The following is a 14,266-nucleotide window of genomic DNA, read 5'->3' as shown; positions in this document are numbered from 1 at the left end:
CAAGGCAAGGCAGAGATTCTGTGGAACACACTGGATCCTGCTTAGCTGTTGGACTAATCCAGCCCCCAAAGACTACTCCACTCTGACCTAATAAAGGACTTAATAAAGGACCAAGCTGATTCACTTGACTGACAGAAACAAAACTCTCACTACTCTTTAAAGGAAAAACAAATTCAAGACATCTAATAAAGTAGCATAACAATGTTCAGCAAAGAATCAAACTAGTAGACAGTCAAGTGAGTAGGCAAAGATGACCACAAATTTAGTGGGATAATATTAAATGTCCAGCTTACATCATATGAAGTGGGGGGAGGGGAAGTGAAAAATCCTCCCCCCCACCTTTTTTGGTACTGGGATCGAACTCAGGACCTTACACTTGTGAGGCAGGCACGGTGCCACTGAGCTAATCTCTGGCCCCAAAATTCTCATTTAGATGCACAGCCACAGATTCAAGGAATTTAAGGAACTCCAGCAGGATAAACACATACACACACACACACACACACACACCATAAAGAGAATCACCTTAGCCAGAAATATACTATATGGAAAACTATATGAGAAACATACTATATGGGGAGCAAAGATTTTGAAAAAGCCAATGAATTCACATCTAGCAATGCAAACCAATTTGATGGCTCAATATACAGAGGGTATAAAAAGAAAACAAAAATTTATCTGGAAACCTATATTCAACAAAAACACCCTTCAGAATTGGGAGGCCAGGGCTGGGGATTTAGCTCAGTGGTTCCGCTGCCTGCCTCACAAGCGCATGAGCCTGTTCCATCCCCAGTACCAAAAAAAAAAAACAGAATTGGAAGCCATGTGGAGAAATCAGAAACACAGGTCTGCTAATAGGAATGTAACGTGAAGAGGGCCTGGCAGCCCCTCAAAAGGCTGAACACAAAGTAAAGCATATTGCCCATAATTCTATCCCCAAGAGACTTGAAAATGTATGCGCCCCCAAAATTGTACATAAATGTTCACAGTAGGTAGCACTCTTCCCAAAAGCCAAAAAATAGAAATTATCTAGATGATATCAAATGATAAGTCAATAAAAAATAGTATTTCCATTACCATATTTGGCAAGAAAATAATGAAGTACTAATAGATATGGCAATATGGTTGAACTTTGAAAACATCATCTGCTATGGTCTGAATGTTGGGGTTCCCCCAATATCACATGTGAAACCTGTCCCCCAAAGTGATGTAAAAGGTGGGATATGTGGAAGGTGATTAGCTCATGGGAGCAGAGCTCTAATGAATAGGATTAGTCTCCTTCTATGAAAGACTCCAGAAAGCTGCCTTTCTGCTATATGAGGACATAACAGATGAAGCAGGACCCGCCCCTCACTAAAGTATCTGTTGGTGCCTTGATCTTGAACTTTCAGCCTTCAGAACCAACAGAAATGAATTTTTGATAAAGGCCACCTGGTTTATAGTATTTTGTTATAGTACCCTGATACTCTCCCTAAGACATTCTAACTTAAAGAAGTTAGATACGAAAAACCAAATGTTGTAAGATTCCAATCATAGGAAATGTCCAGCATAGACAAATCTATAGACATAGAAAGTAGATTAAGTGCCAGGGGCAGGGGAAATTTTACAGGGAAATGAGTAATGACTATTAACAGGTACAGAGTTTCTCTGAGAATGATGAAAATGTTCTAATTTTATTGTGGTAATGGTTGCACAACTCTATGAACCTACTAAAAACCACTGAATTCTAGTTTTGTTTTGTTTTTTTGGTACCAGGGATCAAACTCGGGTCCCTTCTGCTTGTGAGGCAGGCGGTGGAACCACTGAGCTAAATCCCTGGCTCAAATTCTACATTTTAAATGTGTGAATCAGGTAGTACTGAATTGCATCTCAAAAAAGCTATTAATTTTTAAAAAGAAAAAAAAATAGTTTTCAAATGAAGGTGAAATAAAGATATTTTCACACAAAGGAAGGTGGAGAGAATTTGTCAATAGCAGACCTGCACTATAAGGAATCTAGTACCCCATGAAAATCTGGGTCTACATAAAGGAATGTAGAGGTCTGAATTATAACTACATGGGCACATGTAAAAGACTTCCGTGTTCTCATGTTTACATGTCTTTACAATGCTAGTGACTGCTTAAACAAAAAATAAAAATGTACAATGGGGTTCATGACATACGTAGAAAAATGAATGATAATAACACAAAAGGAGGAGAACAGAAGTAAACCACCATAAAGGACTAATTTCACATGTTAACAATATAGTATTATGTAAAGCAGGTTAGCAGTAAGCTGAAGATGCACTATATAATGAAAACCATAGATCATTATTAAAAACATAAAATATGTGGTACTGACTTCCTTCTTTTACTTTGAAAAGGTACCTAAATTTCCAGAATCTGAAGGAAAAAAAATTTAAAGAAAGACTTTAAATGTTTTCCTAGAAATTCAGGGGAAAGAAAAATCCTTTAATGCAGTAATAATTACCTGCTTCTTCAAAGAAGAAAAGAAAAATTAGAAAGTACTCTGAAATGGACTTTCAAGTTAAATTACCCACAGATTATTATTTTTTTATTTGATTAAATTCTTTTATTGGTACATTGTAGGTATACAACACAATTACATTTCTCATTGGGAATTGTACCTTTATATAATGCATCTTGGTTCTTATTTTTTCCCCATTCCTAGCCCTCCCTTCACCCCCTCCATCCTTCCCTATTTACAAAGACTTTATTTCCATTTTTTCCATTTCTCATCATTTTTCCTTTCCCTTCTTTCCTTTCCCCTGACCCACAGATTACTGATTATTCATTTCAATGAATTTTGTGTGAACAAGACATGGTACCTGCTTTTAAAGCACTAAAATCAGCTATAGGGACCTCTGGAAGGTTCTGACATTTTTACATCTTTTCATTGTATAATAGCAAGTTAAGTCAAAGTGCAAAACTGTTTATGAAATAATGCCAACTATGTAAAAATATACTCATTAAAAAATGGCTCAGTGGAAGTATGTATATTAAGTTAGTGAAATGATAGTTTGCCCCTTTACTCATTTTCTTGATTGTCCATTGTTCTTTTGTTGGTATTTACTAATCTCAATCATCATAAAAATGTCTTTTCCTTCTCTCCTTTTCCTCCCTCTCCCTCTCTCTCTGTACTTATAAATAACATGAAAAGCAGTTCTGAGAAATTGTGTTTAATGCATAAAACTCTGGTAGTAACAGTGGGGATATGGGTGATCAATGACAAAGTCCAAGACAAAGTTACAGCTCTCAAAAAGTTAAATAATCCACCATAGTAGGACTGGTAGTGTCACTACACGCCTCAGATGTAGACAATTAAAAAAGCAAATAACCCAGATGTGGAAAGAAGGCAAAGGGGGAAAATGGAAAGTGGAAATTAACAAAAAAATTTACACAGATTCCTTTTTATCACTATGACTTAGAGCAACTCTTCTATACTTGCTGTTTTGTTTGGGGGTTTTTTGGTACCAGGGATCAAACTTGGGACCTTGTGCTTGTGAAGCAGGCGGTGGAACCACTGAGCTAAAGCCCCGGCCCAGCAACTCATCTATACAATGGCAAGATAAACCTGGTCATTTCCACATCAATGTTAAAAGAATGGTTAAGATTTTAAAGTGGGCAGAATATATGAGCAGATACTTCACCAGCAAAGACATACAGGTGGCCAAAAGAACACAAGAAAAAGATGTTCAACACATCATAAGCCATAAGGGAGAAGCAAACCAAAACCACAATGAGATTTCACTACCTACCTATTTAAATGACTAACACTGGAAAAAGTAATCATACCAACTGTCAGTAAAGATGTAAAAGAACTGGAATTTTCATACTTTCTGGTAGAAATGTGAAATGTTCTAGTCACTTTAGAAAACAATTTGGCAGTTTCTTACAAAGTTAAACAAACATCTACCACATGATCCAGCTATTCTACTTCTAAAGTATTTGGCCAAGAGATATGAAAGCACATGTCCATACAGAGATCTGCACACAAATATCCCTGGAATCTTTATTTATAATCGCCAAAAATCAGGAACAACTCAATGTTCATCAACTGGTGAACAGGTTAACAAATTGTGGTTTATCTACAAAGTGAAATACTGTGCAGCAATATAAAGGAATGAACTATTTGATACATGCAAATCAGAACACAAGAGGATTGTACAGTTTTATTCCACTTATATAAAGTTCAAGAACAGGCAATACTAATTTATGGAGAAAGGGGCCGGGGATTTAGCTCAGTGGTTTCGCCGCCTGCTGCGCAAGCGCAAGGACCCAAGTTCGATCCCAGGTACCAAAAAAAAAAAAAATTTATGGAGAAAGAAAGTAAACCAGGAGAGGAATACTGCCCAGAAAGAAACCTGATCTTTTTTGATATGGGTGCTATGTTGGCTACATGGCTGAATGTATATGTAAAAATGCACAAATATTTCGACTTGTGACTTGGGCACTTTACTGAATCTGGGCCAGATCTCTGTAAAAACAGCTGAGGACAGGTAGAAGGCAGAGGGGAGGCAAGTGGAGGCAAGGAAATGTCCATATTCAAAGAAGCACTTACAAGGAGAAGATGTGTGTGGGGTGGGGGGGAGTTCTACCTTCCTTCAGTCTAGTCTCTCTTCCCAGTGAACTACATGCTGTGGATAGAATCATCCTATGTTTCTCCCTTATTCAAAACACCTTTTCACATTTCTCTCCTGCCTGTTAATTAAATCTCAACTCCCTAGAACCTGGATATACGGCCCTTCAAGTTCTGGGCTCCAACAACAGTTACTGTGTAATTTCCCATGTGTAGCCTATACTCCAACCAAACTGAGTTACTGAGTTTTATCCTAAGGCTGCCTCCTATTTTCAAGTCCACACCCTTCCCTGACATGAAGTGACCTACTCCATTCCTCTCATCCTTCTAAAATTCAGACCATCCAGGAATCGAGGGCTCAGATACTACTTTCCCAACAAGCTGCTCCTCCCTTATCAAAATCTCCAAAACATGTGGAATGTCCACCTTGCACCTTGATCATCCAGCCTCGTGTTCCAGTTACCTGAGTGCTTATGTTTTCTTTTTCTACTTTATTTTCTATTGATATATGTTTGTAATACATGACAGTCACATTCCTGTTGGGGAACTGGTTCATACATACATTGCATCTGGATCATTTTCACTCCCTTTTCTCTCATCACTCATTCTCCCCTCTCCCTTCTTTTCCAAGCCCTCTCCCCATCTCTAACAGAGTACACCTCCCTGTCTCCTACCATTTCTCTCTTTTATTTTGTTCTTTAAATTATTTATATTTTGGGTCTCTCATATTAGAGAAACCATGAGATATTTACCCTGTGTCTGATTTATTTTGGTTAGCATTATGGTTTCAAGACCCACCCATTTTCCTACAAATGACCCAAATTTGTCCTTCTTTATGGCTGAGCAGTACTCCATTGTGGTCCATCAGTGTAGAAACCACCTACGTCAGGGAGACATCTCACTGACCGTTGTCATGGCGCATAAGCAAGCAAGGGAACAAAAAAAATGGAAGAAATTATTAGATGGCACAGAGAAAGAAATTTTCATTGTTAAGTCTTGAGTTTGCTCCCAAAGTAGGTATTTCCGTCATAAGAACATGCAGCATCCTTTTGATACATCATGGTGCACATATTTCACTAAGTCATTTTTGCAATGAGGTGGGAATAAGTGCCTGAGCATGGTTTATGAACATACCTATAGAAAAGTCTAAGTCCCATAATCCCCTGCTCTCCTTCCCCACTTCATACCTCCACCTCCCATAAGGCTTTGGAACTGGTGGCAGATGTAGCTGACTGCCGCCCAGTCGTCCTCAGAAAGACATGCTGCTTCTTCCTGTGCTCGTCACAGGTGAGAAACTTCTCTTGCTCAGCATGGAACAGCCTCACCACGTCACCCTAAGAGTCACCACAAGAAGGAATGAAAGAAAAATGCATTTAAAAAGAAAACTAAACTGCTACCCCAAGAAAAGCCAAGTACCAAAAAGATGCAGAGCCCACAGACGTCAAACTTACCCCCTTTAAAATGTCATCTTTGTTATCACTCCATTTCATGAAAAGAACAATTTTCCAACTTGTATTGCAGTTGACTGAATTGACCTGGAAAACAAATCGGGGTTATTTTTCATACGACTCACAGCAACTGTGTCATCCAGCCCAACACTCCTCACTGCAGTCCCAGAAGCCAGGCTGTGCTTCAGCCCAGAGCCTGGAGACTGACACCACTGAGACACAGCACCTGCAAAGTCAATGGAGCAGTTAAAAGTGCTCAGAAAGGGTTCATCTGCACCCATGACTATGTATACTTCAAACACAACTGAAGGAACCAAGGCTCCCTGCCCTTCTGGAATGCTATTTTCCTTTTCTTCTAAGTCTCTTTCTTGTTCTGGGTAGCCAAAAAAAAGTGAAGACCAAATGGGAAAAGTACAGTTATGAAATGGAATGAGCTACAAAGGCAAGAAATGAGCCCAGGGCATACATTTGAAATGTTAATGATCACTGTTAACAAGAGAAGCCACTATTTGTTTACTAAACATATCTCAGGCACTGAGCTACATCCTAACACTATCTCATTTAATCCTCAGTAACACCCTAAAACACAGGGATAATTATCACAGGTACAATGATTTACAGGAGGATTAAGTAACCAATTTTATGGTTCCAGAGCTAGGTACTGACAGACTTGAGATTTGCATCCATATTTGTCTCACTCTAGAGCTTGTATCCTTAGCCATTAGGCAACTATTCATGTCACAAGCAAGTTACTATCTTGTGTTTTACAACTGCCAATTTAGAGGCTCAGCAGATGGATAGCCAAATCTTGCAGGGCTGCTCACATCCTTTCACAGGAATCTGAAAAAGGCAACCTCTTTAAGGGAAACAAATTAGAAAAAGTCCCTATGGACAGAAAAAAGTTGGTAAAAGGGGCCCTCAGGCTTAACACATTAGAAAACAATCCCTCAGTCATGCAAAGTTTAGCAATCTGAACAGTGGGGTACCTATCAGTTCCCACCCACCACCCACTGCACTTGACTTGCACACTTATGCGGCAGCCTCAGTTTTTTCACCTGAAAAATGGGCCCAGAGCCCCAAGTCACTGCTGAAGTCCATGTCAGTGTGTACATGCTCTGGCCCCAGAAGGCCTGCTCCTTCCCACCCATAAGCCATGATTTGATTTTCCTCACCTCATTGCAGCCGGGATTGTCCACCAGCTGATGGCTGCTGGCATGTAAGGGCTGGCCTGCATTGACGGGGTTCAGCACAACCTTGTCACCTATGACGACCTGGCAAGGGAAGGAGCAATACAGCTGTTCACAGAATGGATCAAAGCTGCAGAATGGGGAGTGCTGGGAGGAGCCACAGGAGCTGCACCCAACTGGCAGAGATGGAGCACATGCAGCACAGCTTTGAAAGCCTAACTTGTGGTGTAATAGCCAACCTGACTCCATTTGTGTAAAGTCGAGTGATTCCAGGTGTTCACCTCCTCCTTTCTCCCTTGGGAGTCCCCTCAGTTAATACATGACAGACCTCATTTGGTAGACCAGTCTGCAACTGTGTTATCTTCACAACCTTGTAAACAGATTATGCCACACCTGTGTGATATTTTGTTTCAACTGAACTGTGTGAAACTTCCCTGACCCTCACTAACTTAGCAAAGTTCTGCTCCCGTGAAATTCTGCTTGAGCCCTCCCCAACTAGATGAACCCTTAAAAGAAACCAACATGCCGCTTTTTGTTGTAGAGAGCTTCTGGGCCTGAGCCACTCTCCGACGCAGGCAATAAAAGGACTCAAATTTGGCTCCGAATGCTGGCGATTCTTTATAATCTCTAGCAATTGAGTATAACAGTGGGAGTGAGGCTCAGGTTGAGAAGGATAAGGCTGAACTGTCATTCATTAGACAAAGATATTTTCCTAGTCAGAAAGAGATATTTCCCTAGTCCAGAGCAGTTAGAAAAAATTATTAGTCTTCATTACATTCAGTAGAAGTAGTTGCATAAATAAACTCTTACTAAGTTTTTATCTTTTAGAAAATGAAACCATAGTTTCTAAAACAATGTTCTTTATACATTTATGACTATGACATACATTAAGAATACATTTACTCCATCAATTTACTTACTAATTTTATTCATATATATAGCATTCATATATACACAAATAGATACTATATAGAGATATATAATCTGAAGCAAAAGTAACCTTCCACCAACAGTACTTACCATAATATGTAATATAGCCTGATGCTTTTTATTTAGTTTCTAAAGTGATAGTCACAGGCCACTAAATTCATTTCCTGGCCTATCGATGGGTCAATACCTGTGGTTTGAAAAACACTATTCTAAAAGGATAACTATTCAAGTCATCTATTCAACCAAGTCACAGCTAAACAGATTAAAGAACAGAAAAGCAAAAGCCTTGCTGAGAATGAAATTCAGAAACAGGCACATTTGTTTTTTATTACGGGGCTGGAAGGAAGGGCAGTGGGGAGATGATTTCCTGAGACATAAAACCCATCTATTTTTACTCTGATACATTTGGGGAGTATATACAACTAAACTGTCTCTAACTCCAAATGAGTATGAGTTCACTCAATAAATCTATCTCTGTGGTAAAACCTGGGCTTGCTCTCCTAGTCTCAGTAAGGATCAGTACTCACCGCACACCAGCTGTGAGGGAATGGTCTGCTCCTTATTAAATAACACAATGCACACAAACACACAAACACATCTGAACTTCCCAAAATGTCCAAACATTTAATGGTGCTCTACATTTAAATGGCACTATTTTTAAAAAGTCAAAATTGCTGGGTGTGATGACATACGCCTGTAATCCCAGCACTTGGGAGGCTGAGGCAGAGGCTCGCCACCTCCCTGAGTTCTAGACTACACAGTGAGTTCAAGATCAGCCTCAGCTACACATTGAGACTCTGTTTAAAAAAAACAAAGTCAAAACTCAGTTTTAGGGTAAAGTAAATTTGAGTATTTTGAGAACACTTTGTGCTGTTTAAGACACATATTTCTTTTTAGTAAGAAGCAACTATTTTAGGACCTTAACAAGGTCAAGAACATAGCTGATAGCATTTAAACATATTCTTTGTTAAGTATGCACCACATAATGGCTGACTAATTTAGCTAACAAACATAAGAACTATTCTAAGTCACGCTGAAAAGGAATCATGTGGCTTTACATTCTAAAGTACTGTCAGGACAGGGCCAGCTCAGAACCAACTGCAGCTGCTGAATGAGATGGCAAGCCTGCAGCCTAGCCACAGGAACAAGTCAGATGAACCCTAAAATCTGCTCTCCTTGGCTAGGAGACCTATGTGTTTCCATCCTCTGTCTTTTACTAACTTTATTTCCAAAACAGACATTTCTATTTCAGTAATGGACCTGAAATGACAGGGATCCTCCCTAGGACATTAAGATGGGATGGCTGTTTTTATGGTAAAATTACTGAGGTAATGGACTGTTCCTAGGATTTTTTTCAGAGGCCTAGTTGGAAAAACTTAGCAACTGAATTTAGGTCACACTCTTCTCCACATTTCCTTGTTTCCCAAACATTAGTTTCCATAGCGATTTGGTTCTCTTCATACAGAATACACCACTGGTCCTAACTGTGAACTTTGCCTGATGGAGCTGCATGTACAGCAGTTGTTCAAAGCATGGCATGGAGCACTTTCCAGGCTTGGAATCTGCACTTACACTGTCTCCAATGGATCGCAGCTTGTAGAATGGCTGAATGTAAAACCAGGACCCCTCATTTCCAGCCTCGTCCAATGTCACTCTCATGGCATTCTTCTCCAGCAGAGCTGGAAGCCTCTTGTTCACAGTTAGGTATTTATTACTTTTTAAATGCAGAAGCTAAAAATCCACAAAGAGAATGAGGTGAGTGTCAGTGCATCTCATAATTTTCTATCATTTCTCTCTGTCAGATAAAATATGTATCAAACACCCCTCCCACCACAGAGATGCTTGTGAAGTTAGAAAAATCTCCAAGTGCCTAAGGCTGTGAGTGAAAAAAGAACAAACAGTAAACAGGGAAGAAATAGAGGTCAAAATAAAAGAAAAAAATTTTTCTTCTCAACATAAACTTGGCAAGATGGACGTTGCTCAGGTCAATTGTACTATCTATCCATCATCAGCCATCTGTCAGTGGGTGGCATTCCAACCCTGTATAAAGGGGCTAAAGAACTGCAATCTGAACACGTCCCTACTCTGAGACAGTGCTAGGCTGGGCAATTCTGTTCACAGGAAACAAGTTTTATTTAAAAGGCAAACCTTTTGGAGGATAGCCATTTCATTGAGAAGAATGTGGTGGTCATGGACTTCCACCTAGGATGTTTCAAGCACTTTATTCTTGAGAGCTTGTTTGGAGGTTCTAGCAAGGGAGCCTAGCTACTTGTATACCCTTGACCGAGGAAACGGTCCTCCTCTATCAGGGGTGGTCATCTTCTTCGACCCAGCGCACAGCTTTGGCAGGGGCATACACGGAGCGGTGAGGGAGGAAGGGGACACACCTTAGCCAGCCAGATCAGCCAATCAACCCTGGCCATCAATGGGGTGACAGATGTCACAGCCAGATTACCCTCATATCCACAAGCACTTTATTCTTGATTCTCTGATAATGGTTACATGAAGGGGATGGAAAGCCTGAAGATATAGATGGGAAACAGCCTGTCTGATAATCAGTCTAGTCTAAAAGTGTTAACCAAGGCTTCCCAGGTCAATAGGTTATAAGAGAAAACTGAAAAGAACATGAAACACTGCCCAGTCCCTGGAGTAATGGTAGGATCAGCTTGGGATTCCACTGCCAACTGCCCAAATCCTTCTGCTTACAGTAAACAGTTTCTAGAGTATCCTTAGGAAATCCCCAAATATTCTAACAGGGTTACTGAGAGAGAAGAGTAACTTGTCTGATTCATGAGCCCTAGGCAATCTCTGGCCACAATACACAAGGGAAAGGCAATATCCTTCAAGCCCCCGTTGACCCTGAGAGTGGCCTCTGGTCTTCCATGCACCTGTCTGGGCTCTGGGCTTAAGTAGTTTATAAACCAACATCACCTACAGGTGGATAGCTTGGGGGAAGCTAAGCTTAGTTTTTAAATATTTACAGCTTATTCTATCCTACGCAACCATCATAAGAAGCAGATGCCAATACCATTCTATCTTGCTGGTGAGAAAACTGAAACATGGCAAGTGACATCACAGTGAATTACAAAACCTTAATTAGAGTATACGTAGGAGTTGATGTCCTTCCCCCTAAGCACCTCTTTAGTCTACACATTAAGCCATGGTCTCTCCAGCCTAACCAAATCAGGGAGTCTTGTGCTCTGGGGGGCCTCAGGGAACTCGCCTTGCTCAGTAATAAAGCTGATACTGAGTATTTTCCCCTTGGTACCGGGTACTGAACCCAGGACTTGTGCACTGAGTTATGTTCCCAGCTCTTCTTTAGTTTTTATTTTGAGAGAGGGTCTCACTAAGTCACTAAATTGCCCAAGCTTGGCAGTTTACAATCCTCCTGCCTCAACTCCCGAGAAAGCAGAGATTACAGGAATTGATGGTAAATTTTGATCCCACCTGGCCCCTGTGTCCAGCATGAAGAAGAGTAGGAGGACCAGCAGCGCCTAACCCTCAAGGAGCTTTTGGAGCTACTTTTACTATTCTAAAAGGTCTAATGTAAATAACTCATTTAAACCCGCAAGGTTGTTTTTACCTTTTTAACCCATTTTTCCATCCTTTTGATTAGTACCACTGTCTAGTTAACTACCATAAAAATGAGAAGAAATTACTTTGTAATAAGTGAAGTTTACAGGGTAAACAACATTTTTCAAAAAGGGACATAATGAAACAAAATAACCTCATGGGCCAGCTGCTCAGTATCTATTGATAGATATTATCTTTTGTGCCTGGTTCAAAGGGGTTCCACGACTGCAAAAATGGAGAAGGCCCCTGGGCCCTAGGCTTCCTCACAGTTTTCTGCAAGCCTGGGATCCTCTGTGAAAGTTGTTGAACAAGGATCAAATACTCTATTAATATAAAATGTATCAAAATAGAACTGATATTGAATACAAAAATTCTGAAAGTATACAAATGTTCTCGTTATATCTGATGAATAGCTCTTGAACAAAAGATACAAGTTACAAGGAAGCCAATTTTCATCCAAAAGCAAGAACCATCAGACAATGAAAGTTAAGCAAAACTATAGTAAATAGGATCATTTTCAGGTAGGAAGCATCCTGTTTGAAATATTTACACATAAATTATCAACTATAGGCAGAGAAAGGAGATTCTCACACCAAGAGATGAACCAACTAAAAAGCCCAAGGCTCCATCACATTTAATAACAAATAGGTCTGGTTTAATTTTGGGTTTGTTTGCTTGTTTTCTTCTTTGGTAATAAACTGGCTGTCTCCATGGAATCTTGCTGCAAAGGAATGCAAACCCTGTGTCATGTGTTTGCTCTCTGTTTCACTCTTGGTCATGCTTCAGATCCAGAAGAGAAGAGGTGCTTTGACTGACCTGGATCACATTGCCATATTGGATTACTGTTCCCAGCAATTTTCTGTTTTCTGTCTCATTCTGCTTCTTTTCCAAATCTGCAGCATGCTGTACAATGAGAAGAAGACTGGTCACAGGAATGTTATATTCCTCTCCAGCATTGCAAAACAAATGTCATCAGTTAACACAAGAACCACAGAAATAAGCAAAACCCTAAGAACACCCTGAGGTTATGGGAAATGAGCCAAGGGGCTGCAAAGCCAATCCACTCTGCTTTCCTTTGTTGGCTCTTCTGGGTTCTTTACAGTAAGTTTTTTTTTTAATTTAGAGAGTTCATGGACTTTTTTTAGGGACAGATCAGTAAAAATCTTCCAAGTCTTTAAAGAAATTAGAGTTAGGGCAGGAGGGAATTTGCATATCCTTTTATGATTTGTAAAATTCCTTTTTAAGGCTTTGGAGTAAAATAAAACTGGATTTAAACGCTGGTTTGGTTTGTGGTTTTGTGACCTTGAGTTTGTTATTTAACATCTGTGAGCCCATTTCCTCTTTGGTAAAATGAGAGTAGAAATGGAACCTACACCTCAAAGAAATCACATGGCAGAGTGCATGGTCATGTAACGTATGTGGATTGTTAGCTATTACTATTAAATGTTAAGTATAACTCAATTAACTTTCATAGTAGTTCCCTGAAGTGAAGATTACTATTCATTTTTTTAACTGAGAAATTGAAAAGTTTGATATAACTAACTGGATAATGACATAACAAACCACAAAATCTTGTTTAACTATTTTCTCTACTTTTATATACATCTGAAATTATGCTTAATAATGTTTACTTTTAAATTATACATTTACTAAGTGGTAAAGACAATCTTCAAATCCACATTTCGGTTAACTCCAAATTTGTACAGTTATAAATGGCTGGGAAACACTACTAGTCCAAATTTAGCATCCTAGGAAACATGGCAAAGCTGAAAGAGGACTCTGGAAGAGGCTGCCTGGAACAACACCCTGAACATCTTTCAGTAATTCACCTATGCCACTCTGTACTGTTATCCCACCACAGTAACACTAAAGGGGAGCTAGTTTACATCCTAGGCCACCAGCAGACTGTTGTTCCAACCCCAGTCTTCCAAAAGACAATGAAAGAAAAGTAAAATAACAAGGAGTACATTCAGCATGGAATCTGATGGAAGGTAAAACAGTGTACTTCACAAGCATTGCCAGGGTCCTCTTAAGAGTGTCCTCTTTCAGTGAAGCAAGATGCTACCAGATGCAAATAGGTCCCTTTCCCAGGTAACATGTATTCATTTTCACAGGGTCCTTCTGGACTTGGCCTGGGTCTCCTATGTATGAACTTAATTCTTTAGCACAGGTCACTTAATCTCACCAACCCTCACTTAGTATTCTCATCACAAAATGGAGACAATGTAAGCCTTTTTGAGCTATTATGAAGATTAGAGAAAACATATGCCAGAGACATTTTAGGTATTCAGTAATTTGAGGTGTGGGTGGTACTGGGATGGAACCCAGGGCCTCACACACACTAGGCAAACACTCTACCACTCAGCTAGATGCCCAGCCCATTGAATAAAAACAGAAAAATTAACTGGGATTATTAAAACAAGTTTCTAAACTAAGGAATGTTCTGAAGATAAAGATTTCAAAAGATGACCTAAATTAGCTGGGACAAAAATCTTTCAGTTTTCCTCAGTATCTGCTCCAGCTCTACCTGAAGTGTAGGTATTTCTAGAA

The 14,266-nt window shown here is 39.7% G+C and overlaps 1 protein-coding gene across 1 annotated transcript in view; it reads right to left on the bottom strand.

Moving 5' to 3' along the window:
• The window catches only part of Itpr1 (inositol 1,4,5-trisphosphate receptor type 1), a 336,388-nt gene that overhangs the window by 188,276 nt on the left and 133,846 nt on the right, over window positions 1-14,266 (bottom strand). Inside the window, exons 6-10 of the mRNA XM_087181363.1 lie at window positions 12,533-12,619; window positions 9,716-9,874; window positions 7,199-7,297; window positions 6,030-6,113; window positions 5,766-5,912 (exon numbers count right to left, since the gene is read on the bottom strand). Coding sequence (XP_087037489.1) covers window positions 5,766-5,912; window positions 6,030-6,113; window positions 7,199-7,297; window positions 9,716-9,874; window positions 12,533-12,619 — 576 coding nt within the window. The remainder of the gene's footprint in view (window positions 1-5,765; window positions 5,913-6,029; window positions 6,114-7,198; window positions 7,298-9,715; window positions 9,875-12,532; window positions 12,620-14,266) is intronic.

This window comes from Heterocephalus glaber, unplaced genomic scaffold (genome assembly GCF_053883595.1).
Source record: "Heterocephalus glaber isolate CG9 unplaced genomic scaffold, H.glaber_assembly_v1.0 deba00001472, whole genome shotgun sequence".
NCBI classification, from domain to species: domain Eukaryota; kingdom Metazoa; phylum Chordata; class Mammalia; order Rodentia; family Bathyergidae; genus Heterocephalus; species Heterocephalus glaber.
Note: the sequence above shows the minus strand (reverse complement) of the source record. Positions and strands in the feature narration are given on the sequence as shown.